Genomic DNA, 23,144 nt, shown 5'->3' with positions numbered 1-23,144 from the left:
GTTCTAAAGCCAATTGTTGTGCCTGTTTGATGTCCAATTGAGCTTCAACTCCTAGGTGCTTTTGCAGGGTTACATCATTCATCCCACTTACCAAACAATCAATCTGTCACCATCTCATTAAGGGTTAAATCCTGATATGGGTTCCCCTGGTTTTTGAATTGCTGAGCAAAACCGATAGCACCTCAGAAGTAGACGAGGCCTGGTGTCATAATATTCCTTAAGTAAATCCATCAACTCTTGAAAGGCTTGGATCTCAGGGAAATTCAGGCTCCTAATAGTCAAAGCAGATGTGTGTCCACAAAGTCAGGATAATTACTTGCTTTTTATCTGCCCCAATATTTGCTCTGAAAAAAAAAATTCTTTCTATGTACTGGTCCCAGTTTTCAACAGCAGGGTCAAATAAGTCAACTTTTCCAAATAATTGTGTGATAGTAAAACCTGGGAATTATAGATAAGTAACCTTAACATCTGTGGTAGGTAAGTTACTTTTGAAGATTCTAAGGGATAAGATATATATGCATTTGGAAAGACAGGGTTTGATTACTAATACTCAACATAGCTTTGTGCGTGGGAGATCATACCTGACATGTTTGTTAGAGTTCTTTGATGAAGTGACCAGGAAGGTTGATAAGGGCAGGATGGTAGCTTAAGTCTATATGGATTTCAGTAAGGCCTTTAATAAGGTTCCACATGGTAATCCAGCTCTGGAAGGTTAGATCACATGGAATCCAGGGAGAGCTGGCAAATTGAATATACAATTGGCTTGATGGTAGGAAGCAGAGAGTGTAATACTAGAAGGATGCTTGTCTGACTGGAGGCCTCTGAGGTCAGTGCTGGGCCCATTATTGTTTGTTATCTAGGTCAATGATTTGGATGGGAATGTACAAAGTATGATTAGTAAGTTTGCAGATGACATTAAAATATGTGGTATCATGGACAGAGAGGAAGGTTATCAGAAATTGCAGCAGGATCTTGATCTCAAAGTGTGGAGCTGGATAAACACAGCAGGCCAAGCTGCTTGGCCTGCTGTGTTCATCCAGCTCCACACTTCGTTATCTTGGATTCTCCAGCATCTGCAATTCCCATTATCTCTGAGGGTCTTGATCAGCTGGGGAAGTGGGCTAAGAAATGAAGAATGGAGTTTAATAAAGAATGCGTGTGAGGCGTTGCATTTTGGAAAATAAATCAAGGTAGGAGTTTCATGGTGAATGGTGGCGCATTAAGGAGTATAATGGAACAGAGGAACCCTGGAGTTCAGGTGCATAGTTCTCTGAAAGTGAAGTCACAGGTAGATAGGACAGTAAAGAAGGCGTTTGACACACTGGCCTTCAGTCAGGGCATTCAGTGTAGAAGTTGGGAAGTTACGTTGCAGTTCTACAGGATGTTGGTGAGGCTGCAATTGGCATATTATGTTCAGTTGTGGTTGCGCCTTACAGTAGGAAGAATGTTATTAAACTGAAAAGAGTGCAGAAAAAAATTTACAAGGATGTTGCTGGGACTCAAGGGACTGAGTTAGAGGGAGAGGTTGGACAAGCTAGGACTTTTTTTCTTCTTCAAGGCATAGGAGACTGAGGGAGTATCTTATAGAAGTATATAAGATTGAGAAGCATGATTAGGGTGAATATACTCAGGGTTTTTGCAAGGTTTGGGGAATTGACAACAAGAGGGCATCGGTTTAAAGGAAGAGGAGGAGAAAAGAATACATGGGAACCTGAGGGGCAACATTTTTATACAGAGCGTGATACACATATAGAAGGAGCTGCCAGTGGAAGTGGCTGAGGCGAGTACCTTAAAAACATTTAACAGACATTTAGACAAATACATAGATAGGAAGAAAGGTTTAGAAGGATATGGGCCAAGCTCAGGGAAATTGGATAGATGTTTTGGTCATCATGAACCACTTTGGGCCAAAGGGCCTGTCTCTGTGCTGTAGGACTACAAATGCAACCCCAACTCAAAGACAATTGTTGTAAGTTAATTTCTTCAAGACTATACTTTTTCTCTCATCACAGCTAAAATACTCCAGAGGCATTTATCTTTTTCCTGGAGAATCACTGACATTAATCCAGTTCTGTCAGAGTGAGGAGGATGTTAGACACTGTTCCTTTTTCCTTCTTTCCCAAGGAAACACTAGCTATGGTCAGCCAGCTCAGAGTCAATTCTCAAACAGAGGAGATTCTAAATTTTTTCACCTGTATTGTGGGGGTGAGGGAAGTCAGTAAAAACACAGTGAAACATAACTTTATTACACATTTCCACCACCAGGAAAACACCAAGGCAGTCAGTAAACCAAGTGAACAAGCAGTACTCATCTGAAATCAAAAGTGGGACAGGAGTGTACTCCCATTCTTACCTGTTCATCAGGGTACTCTGATTGAACTGGACTAACAGCTCTAATTATTTTCTATAAAGATCCACCTGGCTGACCTCATTAGACTCATTGTGCCATTGTGACATCATGTGCCATTGCATATGTAGTGACTCAGTAAAGACACTGTTGTGCAAGAACTTCAAAAGACCTTTTAAATTGAGGTGAGCTGTGATGACTCATACTTGTTAAGCTTCAATAGTAATTAGCACCTATTAAGGCTGTATTCAACCTTCAGGTGGCGGACTCAGTCAGTCACCTTATTAAACTTTTCAACCTATGGTTGTAGGTGGGCAGTTTGGACAAGTGGAAAAAGGATGGAGTCAAGGTAGGATGAAATGAGTTTGGTGGGATGGGAATAGGTTAATGTGATGAGTCTACTGGTGTGGTCTGGTTTATGGATTTTGGGAAGGAGGTAGAAGTAGGCTGTCTGGGGTTGGGAGAATATTAGGTTGGAGGCAGTGGGGAAAGATCTCTGGAAGGAATGAGGTCAGTGACGGTCCAAGCAACAATGGCCTGATGCTTGGATAAGGGGGTCATGGTTCAGTGGGGAGGTAGTAAGTTGGGTTTGAGCCTCTACAAGGTAAAGTGTGCCAGGCAACAATGGCATCACACTTGTTGGCAAGTTTGATGGCAAAGTTAGGGTTGAACCTGAGAGAGCAAAGTGTTGCAATTTCAGAGGGGGACAGGTTTGGTGGGGGGGGAAGCAGTGAAATTGGGATAGCCAATAACACACTAACAGTTTTCAATCATAATGTTGAGGGCAGGTAAGGGGTCAGAAGAGGTCCAAGCGGAGAGAGAATACAGGAGGCAGGTGACAAAATCAGTGGAGTAGGGGGTTTGTGATAGAGTGGGCAATGTTGGTGATGGTGGTTCTAGATTCCTGCCCAAAGAAGTGAGAATGAAGATGGAGATGGAGACAGTGGGAAAGCAGTTCAACATCAGGATTTGCTCCTAAATGGAAAATTGCCTGCTATTTCCTACCTTGCTTGTTTAATAACCTGAGATGTGTTTCATCTAGCCCTGGAGCTTTAGTTTCTTTTAAACCTGCCTGACCACACAGAATCCTCTCTCTGTCTGTGCTAATTTCTTTAATTGTATCACAGATTAAATGAGTTTTTGTCAGTTCCGTGGAGGGCAGTCAAACCAGTTCTAGTTCCCTGTGCTCTACCTGTAACTCTGCTAATTTAAGTTCCTCCAGTGTGTATCCAATTTTCTTTTGAAATTATTCATATCTCTGATTCCAGCAACTTCATGGGCAGTGAGTTCTAAGTCATTACCTGTCATCATGTAAAAATATTCTTCCCTGAAATCACCCTTTTTATCTTTCACAAAACAACATAAAACAAAGAACAAAATCATGGAACGGAAACAGAAAATGTGAGAAACTAGTACTCTGTTAGTAATTAGTCAAAATGAAGATAAGGCATTGCCTATGCCGTAATTTTCAAGTTCATTTTTGTTCGGCTTTAATATTGCAACAAATCCCTGCTGTCTACTTCAATACAGAGCACTCTCAAATTACTTCATTATTTGTAAATTGTTTGGGGGTATCTTAAAATATCCCTAAAGCAACAATATATGAACAGAAATATTGTAAAAAGAAATAAAGCTCTCTGTAGATGTGGTATAACAAAGAGGAACTTTAATTTATTCATTCATGGGAATTGGGTGTCACTGGCTGGGTCAGTGTTTATTGTCTATCCATAATTGCCCTGGAGAAGGTGATGGTGAGCTGCAATAAGGAAGCATAAACTTTGAGGTGGTAGTGGTCATCTCACAGTCAGAAAGGTAGAGTCAGCAATTTCTGCAGATTTAGTAATAACTTTGTGACTGAACCATCTTTCTGGTATTTAGAGAATGAAGCTGTTCATTACAAGGTCTGTTTGCTCACCTGTGAAGTTGCTTGCAGCTGAGAGAGCCTCACAGTACTGATCAAGTATGGTAGCTGAATGCAGCATCATGCAATGAAGGATCGCGTGTTCAGAGAGAAGAATGCTGAACTAAAAACGGAAGAAACAACAACTGGAATCAAATGCTGTGACATAGTTAACTAAACCTTTCCACTAATAACAGCTACTGGACATGTGCATAAGTAATATTAGATTACATGGATAATAAAATGTGAGGCTGGATGAACACAGCAGGCCAAGCAGCATCTCAGGAGCACAAAAGCTGACGTTTCGGGCCTGGACCCTTCATCAGACCCTTCATCACCCTCTCTGATGAAGGGTCCAGGCCCGAAACGTCAGCTTTTGTGCTCCTGAGATGCTGCTTGGCCTGCTGTGTTCATCCAGCCTCACATTTTATTATCTTGGAATCTCCAGCATCTGCAGTTCCCATTATCTTAGATTACATGGAACTGGGATATGTCTGTAGGTTTCCAGCGATGTCCTCACTTACAAGATTTTATATATAGTTATGTTTAATCAATTCCATTCATTTTCTTTCACCCAAAAGCATATCTGATATTTCTACACGGTGGCAGCAGTGACTAGACCCAGTAGAACCAGAGGCAAATGGTAAGTCTCTCCTGAATTGAAAACAAGCAGCACCGGTCACCCATCTACTTGACTGCAACTGCAGTGTTACCACAGCTCCTTAATTAGTGTCTGTCACACACTCTCTGTCCACTGCCTGCTCTCCAGTGTGACCGATGACAACACCAGTTGAGCGACATAGCCTGTGAGGAGCTGCAGTCAGTCACACTTCCTGCATACATAGTCATCAGGGACATTAAAATGCTCCCTAATCTCCCATATCTGGCACCACTGTCCTAACTGCCATCTTTGCCCCTTACACTGAGAAAGATAAAAGAATCTTACCTTGCCTTTATCTTGCTCACCTTTCTTACTGAAGCCCAATATTTACCTAAGCCCATACTTTTACCAACCAGTTGTACTGGCTACCTAAATTTTTATAGTGCCGTCTTTACAAATAGACCAAGTACCCTCTTAGACTGTGAACCTTGTTCTCATCGTCCCCCAATACCAGGAACACTCTTCCTGCATCTAGTCTATCCAGTCCCATTGAGATTTTGTTTCCGAGATTCCTCTTCCTTATTCTAAGTTCTGGTGAGTACAACCCCAGTTGATCCTGTCTTTCTCATATCAGCCCAGCCATCCCAGGGTATCAGTCTGGTAAACCTTCACTGGACTCCCTCAACAGTGAGAATTTCTTTCCTCAGACTGGGAGACCAAAATTACACTCAATACTCAATGTGTGGCTTCACCAAGGTCCTGTATAACTGCAGCAAGGCATCCCTAACCCATACTCAAATCGTCTCACTGAAGGCCAGCATGCCATTAGCTTTCCTCACCACCTGCATGGCAACCTTCAGTGACTGTTCCACCATGACACCCAGGTCTCACTGCACCTCCTCCTAAATGGCTGCCATTCATTTGATAATCTGCCTTCCCATTTTGGGGACCAAATGTGATAACCTGACATTTATCCATATTATATTGCATTTGCCCACTCGGCTAGTCTGTCCAAGTCACCCTGCAGCCTTTTATTATCCTCCTCACAGCACATACTGCCACCCAGCTTAGTGTTGTCTGCAAATTTGGAGATATTGCATTTAATTCCTTCATCCAATTGTTAATGTATATTGAGTATGCCTGGGGTCCCAGCACTGAACCCTGAAGTACCCTACACATCGCTGCCTGCCACTCTGAAAAGGACCTGTTTATTCCAACTCTGTCTGCCAACAGTCCTCTATTCACGTAAATACATTGCATCCAATATAATGCTTTAATTTTCCTTATTAATTTTTCATGTGGGCCCTTGTCAAAAGCCTATTGGAAGTCCAAATACATAATACCCATCGATTCACGCTTTTCAACTCTACTGGTCACAAACCTCAAGAATTCCAGAAGGTTTGTCAAGCATGATTTCCATTTAGTTAATCCATGTTGACTTGGACTGAGCCTATCACCTCTTTCCAAGTGCTCAGTTATTACATCCTTAATAATTGATTCCAAAATTTTTCCTACCAATGATGTCAGGTTAACCAGACTATAATTCCTCATTTTCTCTCTTCCTCCTTTTTGAAGAAGTGGGGTTATCTTAGCTACCCTCCATTACATTGGATAGCATCCAGAGTCCATAGAACACAGTAAATGATCACTAATGCATCCACTATTTCTAGAGCCACTTCCTTAAGCACCTGATTCTAACTTAAAGGGACTTCCGTTTGTCTTCACCAGTCCTTTTCCTTTTCACAAATCTATGGAAGCTTTTGTGGTCAGTTTTTGTTTTCTGCAAGCTTAATACAGGACTCTATTTTTCCCTTCCAAATGAAACCCTCTGTCCTCCTCTGTTGAATGTTAAATTTCTTCCAGAACTCAGCTTTGCTGCTTTTTCTGGCCAATTTATGTGCCTCCTCTTTGGCATTAACACTAACCCCGATCTCCCTTGTTTTCTCTAATTGAGCCATCTTTTCTGCTTTAGGAGATGAGCTCCTGCAACGGGAATTGAGGGAATTAGGAAAGAAGTTGAAAAGTAGGGCTTCTACATTTGTAACCTTGGGATAACTCCCAGTGAAGCCAGGAGTAGGAAAGTAGTACTTATTGAATATGTGGCTAAAGAATTGGTAGAAGACACAGGGCTTCAGATATCTGGATCAGTGGAATCTGTTCCAGGGAAGGTGGGAGCTATACAAGAAAGACTAGATGAACCTAAACTGGAGGGGCATCAATATCCTGGCAGGGAGATTTGCTAATGCCACTGGGGGAGGGGAAAGAAGCAGAAAGTGGAACAGGCAGGATTATGCCACCCCAACACCCAGGTTTTATTGCACGGCTTCCTAAACGAGCATGGTGGGACTGGCAGTCTGAAGTGTATTTATTTTACTGCAAAAAGTATAATAGGTAGATGAGCTTAAAGCCTAGACTAGTACATGGAGCTATGATGCTGCAGCCAGTACAGAAACATTTATTCCCTTTATTCATTCATAGGATGAAGGCATGGCTGGTTAGGCAGCATGTATTGGCCATCCCTAATTGCCCAGAGGGCAGTTAAAAGTCAACAACATTGCTGTGGGTCTGATGTCACATCTCCCTAAAGCACATGAGTGAACCATATGGGCTTTTTCAACAATCAACATTGGATTTATGGTCATTGTTAGACTCTTAATTCCAGATTTTTATTGAATTCAAATCCCACCATCTGCCAGGATTTGAACGCAGAACATTACCTCTGGATTAACTGTCTAGCAAGAACTCCGCTAAGCCATCACCTGTCAATATTCCAGGATTTATATGCTTCAGGTGAGATAGAAATGGATCTAAAAGAAGTGGTGAAGTTGCATTATTAGTCCAGGAGAATATCACAGCTGTACTATGGGAGGGCATTATGGAGACCACGAAGGCCGTATGGGTATATGAGAGTCAATAAAATGTAGAGCCGGAGAAGCACTGCAGGTCAGACAGCATCAGAGGAGCAGAAAAGTTAATGTTTCAGGACTGACTGGGTATATGAAAGTTTGGACAAGCTTCGGCTGTTTTTGCTGGAGCCTTGGAGGCTGAGGGGTGGCCTGATAGAAACTTTTAAAACTACAAAAGGTATGAATCATTGAAGTCTTCTTACCAGATTGAATTATCAAATACTAGAGACATAGATTTAAGGTGGGAGGGGCAAAATTTAAAGGAGATGTGCAAGGAAAGTTTTGCTACACAGTAGATAATAGGTGCTTTGAACATTCTGCCATTGCATGTGGTAGAAGTAGACGCATAAGCAAAAGGGTGTTTCGACAGACATGTGAACAGGCAGGGAATAGAGGAATAGAAACCATATGCAAACAGATGGGATTAGTTTTGAATTGAAACGATCAGCAGAGACATGGTGGGCTGAAGGATCACCTGTGCTGTATTGTTTTATGTTCTAAGTTGACAGTGTTTTACTTAGGAGAGGTGAGGGCCAGGAGGTGTAGATAGAGTAGATAGCTAGACACTTTTTCTTAGGGTGGAACTGACTATTACGAGGGTGCATAGTTTTAAAGTGAGTGGAGGTAGATATAGGGGAGACATCAGAGGTAGGTTCTTTACTCAGAATGGTCGGGGACAGAGGGGGTAGTGGAGTCGGCCTCATTAGGGGTGCATTTAAGTCACTATTAGATTGGCATATGGATGATGGTATAAGGTGGGGACGGTGGTCAGATTGACTTTAGGATTAGGGTAAAAGTTCGGTACAACATCGTGGGGCGAAGGCCCTGTACTGTGCTATACTATTCTGTGTTCTAAATTTTCAAAATCATGAGTGGGCAGAATAGATGGGGAGAAATTGGTCTTGCTTGTAAGAAATATCAAGAATGAGAGGACATAGATTTAAAGTAGTATGCAAACAAAACATGCAATATGAGAGAGGGGAAAAAAAGTATCACTTAGCTAGGGTATGGAATCCGCTCTCTGGATGTGTGGTGACAGATTCAATTAAGGCATTCAGGAGAATTAGATTAGATTATATTCCATTCCCTACAGTGTGGAAACAGGCCCTTCGGCCTAACAAGCCCACACTGCCCTTTGCAGCATCCCACCCAGACCCATCCCCCATATCCCTGAACACTACGGGCGATTTAGCACGGCTGATCCACCTAGCCTGCACATCTTTGGACTGTGGGAGGAAACCGGAGCACCCAGAGGAAACCGGTGCAGACACGGGGAGAATGTGCAAACTCTGCACAGACAGTCGCGTGAGGCTGGAATCGATCCTGGGTCCCAGGTGCTGTGAGGCTGCAGTGCTGACCACTGAGCCACTGTGCCACAATAATTGAGCAATTATTTTGGATAAACATAATGTGCAAGGGTATGGAGAAAAGATAAGAGAATGATACTAAGTCAAAACTGTGCTCTGGTTTTCTCCCACAATTGAAAGATATACAGAGTAGGTGGGATGTTCAGGTTAGGTGGGTTAGACATGTGGAAATGCAGGGGTAGGGGAATAAGTCTGGGTGGGTGCTCTTCGGAGGGGCGGTGTGGACTAGATGGGCTGAATGGCCTGTTTCCATACTGTAGAGGTTCTATGATCAAAATGCTTGTTTGGAGAGCTGGTGTAGATGTGATGGGCTGAATGGCCTCTTTCCACATAAAAGCAAGGCTATGATTCTGTGATCTGAAATGTCCCTCTCCAATCTCTCTCCAACTGCCCATATTGTCGTTGAGTTTATATTGTCTCTAAGACTCTCCTCTGACACCCATGACCTCATTCTGAAAGTGCCATGTGAAGAGTTTATTATACGAATAATGTTCAGTCGTTTAGTTCGTCATGAAATTTTGTTCATCAGCTTATTGTCAAGATCACTGAGTAAGGTGAATTTAAACCACAAGCTGAAGGAACAGCATCTCATGCAAAACTAAAAATGGAACTTTGAAGCCCATTAAGTTTTATACATTAAACAAGAGGAACTGCTTCATTTGTTCATCTTGCCCTCGGAAGCAATCAACTGCAGAGGATGATTTTCCTGACAATAGCTGGGAGGACCCTGCTTGACCTTTCTGAAAGCAGGCAGATGGACTGCTCAGAATTCAACTAAATGTAGAACAATTCAAAGATTCAACTCAGCTCAACATAGCCTACGGGTGGAGGAGGGGACGATGGAAAGCATGATCATAAAAATAGATCATTGCAATAAGGAGACATCACAAAATGTCAAGAAGAGCACAAGAAGATGGCAGTGGAGTTTAGGACTCTCTCCTTCACCATATTCACTGAGCTACTGTTGGGATGGCAGAGACTGGAGAAGATAAATATGTAAATATGCCTCTGAGGTGTGTTGTGATGTAACATGACTTCAGCTAATAATCAATATTATTAATAGTTAATAATCAAAGCTAACCAACAGATTTCTGGAGACTAATGATATCAAAAGGATATTGAGATAATGTGGGAAAGTAGCATTGAGATAGATGATCTAATTGAATGGTGAGGAAACTTGATGAGCTGAGGGGCCTCTTTGGTCCTATGTTCCTCAAGCAGCTGGTAATCATTATCAAACTCTGTTTTTAATGCCCATGCCAGGGCCCTCTTTTTGTGTAGTGGTAATGTCCCCACCCCTGGAATGACAGCAAGATACAAATAGAATCCATGGAAGCCCTAAAGTGCGGAAACAGGCCATTTGCCCCACTAAGTTCGCACCGACCCTAGAAGAGCACCCATTTCCTCCTGCCCCCCCCCATCATGCTACATTTTACATGGCCTACACATCCCTGAACACTATAGGTAATTTAACACGGCCAATCCACTTATCCTGCACATCTGGATGGCTGTGGTTAGCACTGCTGCCTCGCAGCCCCAGATCCCAAAGATGTGCAGTTTATGTGGATTGCCCATTGCTAAATTGCCCATGGTGTTTATGGTGGGAAATGCAGGGATAGGGTATCAGGGTGGATCTGGGTGGGATGCTCTTCGGAGGATTGGTGTAAACTCAATGGGCCAAATGGCCTGTTTCCGCACTGTGGGGATTCTGATTCTATTCTATCCTTGGACTGTGGGAGGAAACTGGAGAACCTGGCAGAAACCCAGACAGACATGGGAAAATGTGCAAAATCCATATAGCCCGTCAGCTGAGATTGGAATTGAAGCTGTGTCCCTGGTGCTGTGAGGCAGCAGTGCTGACCGCTGAGATACTGAGCTGCCCTGGAGGAAGTCAGCCACACCCCACAGGCAGAGGAAGTGGCCGACTATTGGGAGGAAATGTAATGAATACTGCCAGAGTTGGAGGGTTTGAGCAATAAGGAGAGGCTGAATAGGTTGGGGCTAGTTTCTCTGGAGCATCGGAGGCTGAGGGATGACCTTTATAGAGATTTATAAAATCACAAGAGTCATGGATAGGGTGAATAGCTAAGGTCTTTTTCCCAGGGTAGGAGAGTCCAAAACTAGAGGGCACAGTTTAAGGTTATCATGCAGTGGGTGCTGCATGTATGAAATAAGCTGCCAGAGGAAATGATGGAGGCTGGTACAAATACAACATTTAAAAGGCATCGGGTTGGGTTGATAAATATAGAACAAAGAAAATTACAGCACAGGAACAGGCCCAGCTGCCCTCTAAGCCTGTGCCGATCCAGATCCTCTATCTAAACCTGTCGCCTATTTTTCAAGGATCTGTATCCCTCTGTTCCTTGCCCATTCATGTATCCATCTAGATACATCTTGAATGATGCTATCATGCCCGCCTCTACCACCTCTGTTGGCAACGCGTTCCAGGCACCCATCACCCTCTGCAGAAAGAACTTTCCACACAGATCTCCCTTAATCTTTTCCCCTCTCATCTTGATGGAGGGTTTAGAGTGATATGGGCCAAATGCTGGCAAATGGGACTGGGCATATTCAGGAAATCTGATGGGCATGGATGAGTTGGACCGAAGGATCTGTTTCCATGTTGTATGACTCTATAACTGAGGGGAGTAGCCTGGATGAGAGGAGAGTGGCTCAGCTCAGACTAGCCTGTTGAGAGGAAATGAGAGAAGAGCTTGTAGAAGCAGTATAGTCCAGATTGAGGAAGAAGGCAAGGTCACACAATAGTTGCAGTTGCTGTTTGTTCTCTAGAAACAAGGTCAGCACTACTGCCTGGACCACCTTCGTACTGAATTGTTTTGCCGCTGCCTGGGCCCAGCCCTATCCTGGACTGTCTGCGGTTGCTGCTTGGGCCTAGCGACTGTGCTCAGCTGCAACGGTTTTGTACGAGGCTGGTCCAGGCAGTAGTGCTGACAGCCATTCCTGACAGCCTTCTGCTCACAGCAGTGAGCTGTGTAAGTGAATTCCATGGATGGAAGGCCAGCATCGTGATGGTCTGGGCTGTGCACACAACCTTCTGTAGTATCTTACAGTCCTGGGCAGAGCAGTTGCCATACCAGGCCGTTATGCACCCGGACAGTTTGCTTTCAGTGGTGCGTCTGTAGAAGTTGGCGAGGGACCTTATGGACATGCCAAATTTCCTGAGCTGCCTGAGGAAGAACAAGATGCCTTGTTGTGCCTTGACTGTGACACCTATGTGATAGGCCCAGGACGGGTTGTTGGTTATTGTCACTCTGTGGAACTTGATGCCCTTAAACCTCTCAACTTCAGTTCCATTGATTTAGATGGGGGAACATTCTCCTCCCTTCTTTCTGAAGTGAATGATCAGTTCTAGATAATTCTGGATGTGATTCCACTAGTGAGAACCTTGATTGTGTGACCAACACCCCAATCCCACTCAAAGTTTCCCCGGCCTGGCCCTTTGTCACCTGATTATGGGGAGTTCAGAGCGCAATAAGAAATGACAGAGACAGTCTTCCCCGACATTGTCACTCACCAGCCTTGCCCTAGCCAAGTGATTGTCGAGCAGCTGGCAAGAAGGTGCAAAACTCCCAAGAACACCAGACATGGCATGCTAAAGGAGACCACCACCATGAAAGAAGAAATGCTGCTCCCTGCAGGAGCAGAAGTCCCCTTTCATCAGGGTGAGGTACTGCTCTTGCCCCAGGGGAGAACCCGCAGCACCCCCTGCCCCTCTGGTGCTGTGGCCTAGCGGTCTCGAGCCTTGGGAGTTTACAGCAGGCTCTTCTGCTGCCAAAATCCCAGTGACATGTGGGATTGAGCTGGAGCCCTGCAAAGGCTGTAGTGTGGTTACTGTTACCAAGTCATCGGGTGGTAGAGAAGAGGGAGGTGTTTTGCTTACTCCTCCTTCCCAGGCTGTTTTATCGAGTGCCTTGGTCCTGGAGGAAGACATTTTCCCTGAGGAGCCGAGCGACCTAGTGTCGGGAGATGAGCTGGGCCCCCGAGTCCCTGCCACCAATTACATAGAGCCAGAGCGTCCCCTGATGGAGTCCACTAAGCAAGTCCCTGCTGGTGACATACATGTGGTGTAACTTGGGCGAATACAGCCAGCTGGTAACTTAAAGCCAACTCTCAGCCAGGGTGGGAGAGCAGGTGGCTGGGGATGACTGCCTGGAGGACTACACAGTGTCGATAATGGGAGCTGTGGCTGACATAGTGTCTGTCTCCAGCAAGATTTTTGGACTCCCTGGTGCCTTCCACTGAGTTTCCCCTTATCCTCATTGAGGAACCCCAGGATTTTCTTTCGAAAAGTTTCAGTTGTTGCAATAGAGTTCAGCTGGCTCTGGACTGCTGGAATAATTTTGAACTTGTCCACCTGGGCGCCTCTCAGGCACCTGGATTGTCCTGGTGGCAGTTCAGGACACTTCTTGATGGGGAAGGCAAGGGACCGTGTGGCTTTCCTTCAACCATGCACTGAGCATTTTAAAACTTTGATGGGTTTCACATTGCTGCCAGCATGAAGACTACCATAGCCAGCATCAACATCAATGGCTGCAGAGGATCACAACACAGATTCTACAACTTCTCAGTCCTTTGGAACGGGAAATATGTGGTGTGCTCCCTGCAAGAAACCCATACCATCCCAGGAGATGAAGCCACCTGGTTTCTGGCGTGGCAAGGGGGGTGGGGCCTGGTCTACATGAGTCACCTTGCCTGCAATTCTGACATGGTGGCTATTGGCTATCTTGTTGGCCCCACATTTTCAGATTTTGCGGGTCCAGGAGTCTGTGCCAGGGTGCTTGCTTCACCTGATGGTCTGCCCAAGGGGACACAATTCTTCACTTTGTGAACGTATGCGTTCCTCTGGTCAGGCCGAAGTAAACGCACTTCTTCGAAAAAGTATCCACTCACTTCACCTCCGTTGACGAAGGCCAATGCATTATTGTTGGGGATTTTAATTTCATCTTCAAGGAGCCTCACCTTTGTGAGGCCTGGGGTCAGAGTGCTGAGGCTCAACTGCCTCTATGTTTTGCAGGCGTACGCCTCCTGTGTGCTGGTGGCCTCCATGCAGCGGGTACCATGCAGGGACCATCACCTGGTTTTATTTTATTCATTCATGGGATGAGGGCTGTCACTGGCTATATAGCATTTATTGCCTATCCCTAATTTTCTGGGTGTATTAAGAATCAACCACTTTCCATGGGTCTGGAGTCACATGGAGGCCAGACCAGGTAAACATAGCAGTCTCCTTCCCTAAATGACGTTAGTGAAGCAGATGTTGACTCTTAATTCCAGATATCTATTGAATTCAATCCCACCGTCTGCCTTGGTGGGATTCAAACCCAGGTCCCCAGGATGTTATCTGGGTCTCTGGACTAACAGATCAGCGACAATACCACTCAGCCATCTCCTCCCACTGGTGTAAGCAGAGCTCCTTCCATTTGGTTTCCAGCTCGAATCTGTGTACCGGCACTCTAACAACCTGTTGCTGGAGGGCGAATGGTTCTAGGATTCATTTTGTTGGTTCTGGACCAGCTGGAGAAGGAAGCGGGGGACTTGCCTCAAGGAGGTGATGTTAGGATGTGGGCATCCAGCTTGTGGCTGATGCCAGCCGTCCCCTGAAAACAACAGTGTTCAGACCCAATGTCAGGCACCAGTTGGAGGATGCTCAGGTGTGCGGTGGAATCCCATCTGCATTACCCCTGCTTGGATGGAATTTCACATTGGACCCAAGATCCTGAACCTCTGTCAAGAGCCCATGCCCCCACAACCTGAGCCACCTCCTGAATATGTGTTGTGTCCTTTTAGGGATATCTTGTATAGACTGCAGTGTTAGGGCCCTCTGGGATACAGTGGCACTGTCCCTACCCCCTGGGCCAAGAGATGCAGGTTCAAGTCCCACCTGCTCCAGAGGTGTGTAGTGATGTCTCAAGTAGGTTGATTAGCAAGATAAGTTTAAATAAAATATTTGTAAATAAGTAAAAATGGACCAGCCCCTCCAACTCTATTTCAATGTAATTCTCTTCCTACTTTCCTCTAATTTTGTTGTTGCACTGTCCCAGAAGATAGTGCTTATACTTTGTGAATTTAATGAGAGACACTCATGATTTAGCAGCAGGCTAGTTATGAAAAATAAAATTAAATAGGAGCAAGTGTGACTTATCCATGGAAGGAATTGTAAGAGTGAACAGAGGTCATGTTGCGGCACAATGGTAGTGTCCCTATCCCTGGACCCAGAGGCCTGGGTCCAAGTCCCACCTGCTCTGACATGTAATAACATCTCTGAACAGCTTGATTAGATAAATAGGCTGATCTTTTTTTTTAAAAGATCAACGTCCCTTCCAGAGGCCCTCTTGCTACACAGCAGAGGCATCATTGGTACTGGACCAGGAAACCTGGGTCCAAGTCCCATCTGATCTACAGATGTGTAGTTACATCTCTGAACAGGTTGATTAGAAAGTAGCTTAATGCCCATACCAGCCAACATTGCTGGCTCTCAGTCGAGACTTTAATTATACCCAGATAGCTCAGGCGGTAAAGCATGAGACTCTTAATTTCAGAATCGTGGATTCACAAGTCCCACATTGGTTGCCTTTATTTCAGAACTTCACTTTTGAGGTGAAACCCAGATCTTCATTCCCCCAACAGTGTCACTACTCAAACAATATTTTAATCCTGGTGATTTGAGACCGCAGAGCTTTAGCGTCCCTACCCCTGGATCCCAGGTTCAATTCCCACAGGTGTGGAATAACGTCTCTGAAAAGATTTATTAGAAAAATAGGTTAAATAAAAAGAATGTTTCATTCTCTTGAAATGAGAGCTGCCTTAAACAGGAGTTAAAATCAGTAAGTCCCATTTACCCTTACAGTAAATCTACCTATCGATAGTCATATATTCAAATAAAGAACATGATTGTTGTGCCGAGTGTGTGAGAGACACACATTCTTCTTTCAGACAAAAATGTAACACGATGGCAGCTGGAGTTTTCTGAAGATTTTTGATTTTAAGTATATCATCCGCAATGTGTTGGAAGTGTATTTTTGAAGATTTGACTGAACAGAACATAAGACTCTATGTTTCACACATAGAAAGAAGAAAATACTGGTGTGAACATGAAATATCTAACATTTGGATTCAATTTTGCTGGTCTGCAGGTCTTCTACACACAATGCCTTTGCTGCAAAGCACCTCATTCTAACCAGAAAGGATCAGATCCCAGTAAGATTGGTCAAATCTGGGAAATTTAGAATTTGGAATTTGACTGCAGTGTTTAAATTGGGGTACAACTTAAATATCAGATTCTGGAGTGAGACCTTATCTCAGTGAAATATTTGTTAAAGTCACAGGCAATAGTTATTTTGCAAAAGCAAAGCTATGGGATTGGTGGTAATATACTGGCATGGATTGAATTTTGGTTAGCAGGCAGAAAACAGATTAGGAATGAATGGGTTGATTTGAAGTAAAAGATGATGAAAAGTGGGATCCTGAAGGTATCAGTGTTCAGACTACAGCTATTCACAGAATATATCAGTGATTTGGTGGCACATTAGCTTGCACTGCTGCCTCACAGCACCAACTTCTCAGGTTCCAGCCTTGGGCAACCGTCCATGTGGAGTTTGCGTGTTCTCCCTGTGTCTGCATGGGTTTCTTACTGGTGTTCTGATTTCTTCTCTCAATCCAACTGGATTATTTTCACTGAAGCATTGGAGGCTGAGGAGTGATTTGATAAGATTACTTAAAATTATGAGAGGCATGGATAGGGTCGGTAATTCGGCTCTCTTTCCCAGGCTGTGAATGTCAAATATTTGACATGAGTTTAAGGTGAGGGGGAGAAGTTTAAAGGAGACTTGAGGAAATTTTTATTTTGATATAAATAAAAATTTTGATTTTTATACAGAGAGTAGTATGTGCCTGGAACACACTGCTGGGGAAGTGTTAGAAGTAGACACATTAGAAAAATTTAAGAGGCATTTAGATAGACACGTGAACTGACAGGGAATAGAGGAATATGGACCATGTGCAGGCAGATGGGATTAGTTTAAAATGGCATCATGATCAGCATGGATTTGTTAGCTTAAAGGGCCTGTTCCTATGCTGTGTTTCTCTATGTTCTATGTTCTAATAGAATTTTGAAATGTAACAAGCAATGTATTTCCTGAAATGCCCCTTAAAGCTGTATATCATGTCACAACACCCTGACACATCAGGGTAAATAGTGAATTTATGTGAAGCTGTAAAATGTAGATTAGCAAAATGATGTTGTTGCTGTTATTACAATAGTCAATTTATTAAAAAGAAATTGCCCATACTGATTACATGCTCTTGGTTTCTTGGGAGTGCCATCTATACCCTGTATGCTTCTAATACTCTCTCTATATCTATAATCCATTTCCTACCTACTCAATTCTTCTCTTTGACTGATTAGCATTATTTTCTTACCTGATGAGAATGCTGAAGGGTTCTCTTACCTTCATCTATAAACTCCTCAAAGGCCTAGATCTTCTTCATGTCACACAGGGTGGAATTAGCAATTAGAATCATAACCCATGCACTTGATTAAAATTCACTTCATCAAGGCAAGAATGAACAGTCCAACTGAGAGATGAGCAATTATCAAGGAGAGTATCGGGAAAAACATTGGATAGTTGAAGAATGTTGGACTTCTTGGCCATCATTAAAATATTTACAATGATCATGAACAACCGGTGACCAAGGAAAAATACTTCTGGATTACTTTTGCACAATCTGGAGAGCGGTCCATAAGCATATTTGCTCTTCCTCAGGGCCTGTGAATTGCTGTATCATATATAGTTTAGCTGCAGCTCTTAACTGCTCCAAACAGTCCTGTAGAACTGGTATGAAGATGCCTGGCTGTAGTAACAGCCTGTCTTCCTTTTTATTTTGTGAAAATGATTTTTCTAAATGAAAATCCTGCCATTTAATCAACAAATCCCCAATCTCAAGACGTGTTGCTCACATCCATGACTCAAAACATCTGCCTGTGATTCTCTGTCTTGGTTCATTTCACACCATAGTCACTCCTGGAGTGCCAACGTCAGGTGATACCTGGAGTTTGGTTTAATAGAGTGTAGGCAGATGGATTTAGTTGTCAAGGAGGCAAGCCTATCAAGTGGCAACTGTTTAGATTAGATTCCCTACAGTTTGGAAACAGGCCCTTCGGCCCAACAAGTCCACACTGCCCCTTGAAGCATCCCACCCGGACCCATCCCCCTATAACCCACTCACCCCTGAACATTACGGGCAATTTAGCATGGCCAAGCCACCTTGGCTGCACATCTTTGGGCTGTGGGAGGAAACTGGAGCACCCAGAGGAAACCCACACAGACACGGGGAGAATGTGCAAACTCCACACAGACAGTCACCCAAGGCTGGAATCGAACCTGGGCCCCTGGTGCTGTGAGGCTGCCGTGCTAACCACTGAGCCACCGGGCTGCCCAAACTGTGCCGTTTAGTGGCTGACTCACCATTAATAGACAGGAGTTGTATTTAATGGAGTGCCCTAAAAGGTCAAGAGGCAGGTCTGGTGAGGGGCGACCATTTGGTGGCCCTCTGAACATTAATAGACTGAAAACAGAATTTGCATCCCTGAGGAACAGGAAGTCCTATTTCAAAGAACTACCAGCCAATCAGAGGTCAGCAACTCTTCAGTAGTGGCAGCACCATTGCAAGTAATGAGCACTGGCATTGTTACACTATGGCCTTCACCAGGCCTTATTGCTATTCTTCAAAAAGAAGGCATCTGGCCAAAGATTCAAATCAAATTGAATACTGTAATTTAAATTCAAAAGAAACACCATCCCCATCATGTTTTCAGCTAATTGTATTCACTCTCTGTGAAGAAATGGAGCAAAGACAATAAATGCAAAGCTTGGGGCAGTACATGGCTCAGTGGTTGGTACTGCTGCCTCACAGCGCCAGGGGTCTGGGGTCGATTCCTGCCTCAGTCCACTGTTGATGTGGAATTGGATGTTCTCCCTCTGCCTACATGGATTCCCTTCAGATGCTCTGATTTCCTCCCACAGTCCAAAGATGTGCAGGCTAGGTGGATTGGTCATGCTAAATTGCCAATAATGTTCAGGAATGGGTAGATTAGGTGGGTTATATGGGAATGGGTGGGATGCTCTGAGGATTGGTGTAGACTTGCTGGACCGAAGATCCTGTTTCCACACTATAGGGATTCAGTGATCTTATGCCCTGATAATACTGTGGCAACAGTATTGAAGATTTATGTTTCAGAGCTAACTGCAGCTCAAGACAGTCTGGTACCTAACTTAGAAAACAGAAAACTGTGTGGGCATATTCTGTCATCCAAAATGGGACAAATCCAACTTTGGCTATTTATTGCCCCATCAATCTACTTTCGACTGTCTGCAAATTGATGAAACAGTGAAGGGACAAGTACTTAGCAAAAACTTACTCGCTGATGCTCTCACCAGTTTGGGCCCCGGCCTCACTGTAGATATGGACAAAAGGTGAGATGAGAACAACTATCTTTGACATCAGTGGTATTTGACCAATTTGTGAAATCAAGAAACTCTAGCAAAACTGAATATGAATCAAGGATAAAAGTGAAACACTCAAGAAGCTTCACACCTTCTAGGACAAACCAGCTGTTTGATCTTCTCCCATAACATTCACTTCAAATATGTGTGACATATACTAGATACACTATCGCAACTCACCAGAACAAAATCAGAAATTGCTGGAAAAACTCAATGGGTCTGACAGTGTCAGTCACTGGATCCAAAATGTTAACCTTTTCTTTGTCTCCATAGATGTTGCCAAACCTGCTGAGTTTTTCCAGAAATTTCTGATTTCAAGCATCCACAGTTCTTCGGTGAGTTGCTGTAAATAAAAAAAAATGCCTTCATGATCTCTACAAAATAGAAAAAAAAAGCCAGCTGATGCAAGACAACCATTACGAACTGAAATTTAACTCCCAAAACCATATCACCATCCTGACTTGGAAATAGCTTGCCACTCCTTCACTGTCATTGGGTCAAAATCCTGAGAGTCCATCCCTACCCCATAAGCACTGCAGCAGTTCAAGAAAGTAGATCACATGACCTTCTCCAGGGCAGCTGGAGATGTGTAATAAATATTGGCCCTATCCATGATGCCTAGATCACGTCACATCAATAAATAATGAATGAATGAATGCAGTCATCTGTAAAACTACTTACTTTTTCAATAATGCAATCTTGGCCCCAGTGAGTTGTTGACTGTTTTTTGAAGACAGAACACCAGCACGTTTTACATTAACCTGTAGTACAAACCACAGTCTCTCTTCTCTCTGAGAAAAGAAATATTTAACATCCAATCTAATTCAATGCTTGCATGGATTTACTGATCAGTTTAATGCATTTTAAACGTATGTTAACTCACGGTGCTGCATGTCAACTGGACTGAACAAGAACTATTATTTATTTGAAATCTTTAGACTACAGCTACAGGTGACAAGATATAAACAATTGGCCTAAATGCTACAAGCTAAAACTCAAATAACATTATAACCTCACACACACTTTTTTCATTCTTGGGACATGAGTGTCATTTGCTGCTCCTCATGTTGGCAACCTTTATTGGTCTCCCTAAATTGAAGGTGGTGGTGAGCTACCTCCTTGGGATCTTGCAGTCCATGAGGTGTAGGTAGGTCCACCATGGCGTTTAGGAGGGATTTCCAGGATTTTGACCCAGTAACAATGAAATAATTGAGATGATATTTCCAAGTTAGGATGGTGAGTGGCTTGGAGGGGAACTTGAGCAGATTGTTGATATAGCTGCTTGATAGCATTGTTGGTGACACCTTTCACTACTTTACTGATGATTGAGAACAGACTGATGGAGCAGTGATTGGTCAGATTTCATTTGTCTGCTTTTTCTGAGCAGGACATACCTGAACAACATTGACAAGTAAATGCCAATGCTGTTACTGTAACTGTACTGGAACAGCTTGACTAGGTAAGTGGCAAGTTCAGGAGCACCAATCTTCAAAACTATTGCTGGATTGCTGTCAGAGTACATCACTTTTGCAATATCCAGTGTCTCCAACCGTTTCTTGATTCAAATTTGCTGAAGACTGACAGTTGGGATGCTGGACACCATTACAGGAGGACAAGATGGATCATTAACTCAGCACCTTTGGCTGAAGATTACTGAAAATGCTTCAGCTCTATCTGAAAGCTTTGAGTATAAGACTTGAGACATCTTGTTGCAGCTGCACAAGACATTAGTCAGGCCACATTTGGAATATTGCATGCAGTTTTGGTTGCCCTACTATAGAAAGGATATTGGAATTAAACAAGAAAGAATGCAGAAAAGATTTACCAGGATGCTACCTGGACTGGAAGGTTTCAATTATAAGGACAGGCTGGATGAGCTAAGGCTTCTTTCCCTGGAGTGTAGGATACTGAGGGGTGACCTTATAGAGGTCTGTCAGGCCATGAGAGGCATAGACAAAATAGACAGCCAACAGATCTTCCCCATGATACAGGAGTCCGCCTTGCGACCGCTTTGCAGAACACCTACGCTCGATTTGCACTAAACAACTGCACCTTCCAGTCGTGAACCATTTCAACTCCCCCTCCCATTCCTCAGATGACATGTCCATCCTGAGCCTCCTGCAGTGCCACAACGATGCCACCTGAAGCAACTCATATTCCGTTTTGGGAACCCTACAGCCCAATGTGAACTTTACAAGCTTCAAAATCTCCTCTCCCCCTACCACATCCCAAAAAACAGCCCAGCTCATTCCTGCCTCCCTAAACTGTCCTTCCTCTCACCTATCCCCTCCTCCCTCCTCAACCCCGACCCCATCTCCTACCTACTAACCTCATCCTGGCTCCTTGACCTGTCCATCCTCCCTGGACTGACCTATCTCCTCCCTACCTTCCCACCTACATTTACCTTTACTGGCTCCACCCCGCCTCTTTGACCAGTCTGTCTCCTCTCCACCTATCTTCTCCTCCATCCACCCTCCTTCCACCTCCCCCTTTCTCCCTATTTATTCTCCCTTCCCCTCCCCCATTTCTGAAGAAGGGTCTAGGCCCGAAACGTCAGCCTTCCTGTTCCTCTGATGCTGCTTGGCCTGCTGTGTTCATCCAGCTCTACGCCTTGTTATCTCAGATTCTCCAGCATCTGCAGTTCCTACTGTCCCCAAAACATTAACTCTGTTTGCTCCTCCACAGATGCTGCCAGATCTGCTGAGCTTTTCCAGCAACTTTGTTTTTGTTCCTGATTTACAGCATCCGCAGTTCTTTTGGTTTTTCTTTTTGGATTTTAGATTAGATTAGATTCTCTACAGTGTGGAAACAGGCCCTTCGGCCCAACAAGTCCACATCACCCTTGCAGCATCCGACCCAGACCCATTGCACTCACACCCGTGAACACTACGGGCAATTTAACATGGCCAATACACCTAGTCTGCACATCTTTGGACTGTGGGAGGAAACCAGAGCACCCGGAGGAAACCCACACAGACATGGGGAGAATGAGCAAACTCCACACAGACAGTTACCCGAGGCTGGAATCGAACCTGGGTCCCTGACGCTGTGAGGTTGCAGTGATAACCACTGAGCCACCGTGCCACCCCTATTGCATTTCCTTCCCATCTTGTTCCTTGCACAAATTTTGATATTATGTTCTATCTGACTCCATGCCCCCAACATAATGCCCACTCAATAATAAAAATCATGAAGTTTAAGGAGCTAACAATTGATTCCTAAATAACACCATTAGTATCATTTTCTGAAGCTGAAACTTATCCATCAACGTCAACTAAGGGACTGCAGCCAATTCAAAATCTAACATTGCAACCTTCCAATGTGTACAGTAATTTATTCTGTAGAACGTTATTTAAATCTTTCTTAAAGTCCAATTAAGTGATGTCTACGGGATTTCTGTCATTCTTTGTTCCAGTCACTTCCATAGCTTATCAAATATGTTAGGCATGTTCAATTTTAACATGTTGTGTGATTAATTTCTAATGATCCCAGTGATGTGA

At 43.9% G+C, this 23,144-nt stretch overlaps 1 protein-coding gene and 1 long non-coding RNA gene across 6 annotated transcripts in view; one reads left to right on the top strand and one right to left on the bottom strand.

Moving 5' to 3' along the window:
• The window catches only part of LOC132206112 (uncharacterized), a 344,203-nt gene that overhangs the window by 66,074 nt on the left and 254,985 nt on the right, over window positions 1-23,144 (top strand). The gene's annotated exons all lie outside the window — the stretch shown is intronic.
• LOC125466178 (corticotropin-releasing factor receptor 1-like) overlaps window positions 1-23,144 on the bottom strand; it is a 271,407-nt gene that overhangs the window by 206,721 nt on the left and 41,542 nt on the right. For 4 of the 5 annotated variants that reach the window (XM_059638669.1, XM_059638671.1, XM_059638672.1 and 1 more), the window contains exons 2-3: window positions 20,326-20,435; window positions 4,263-4,371 (exon numbers count right to left, since the gene is read on the bottom strand). In XM_059638669.1, coding sequence (XP_059494652.1) covers window positions 4,263-4,332 — 70 coding nt within the window. In that variant the 5' untranslated portion in view covers window positions 4,333-4,371; window positions 20,326-20,435. The remainder of the gene's footprint in view (window positions 1-4,262; window positions 4,372-20,325; window positions 20,436-23,144) is intronic. The other variant, XM_059638670.1, reaches the window with a different exon arrangement.

This window comes from Stegostoma tigrinum, chromosome 31 (assembly GCF_030684315.1).
Source record: "Stegostoma tigrinum isolate sSteTig4 chromosome 31, sSteTig4.hap1, whole genome shotgun sequence".
In the NCBI taxonomy this organism is placed as follows: Eukaryota; Metazoa; Chordata; class Chondrichthyes; order Orectolobiformes; family Stegostomatidae; genus Stegostoma; species Stegostoma tigrinum.
Note: the sequence above shows the minus strand (reverse complement) of the source record. Positions and strands in the feature narration are given on the sequence as shown.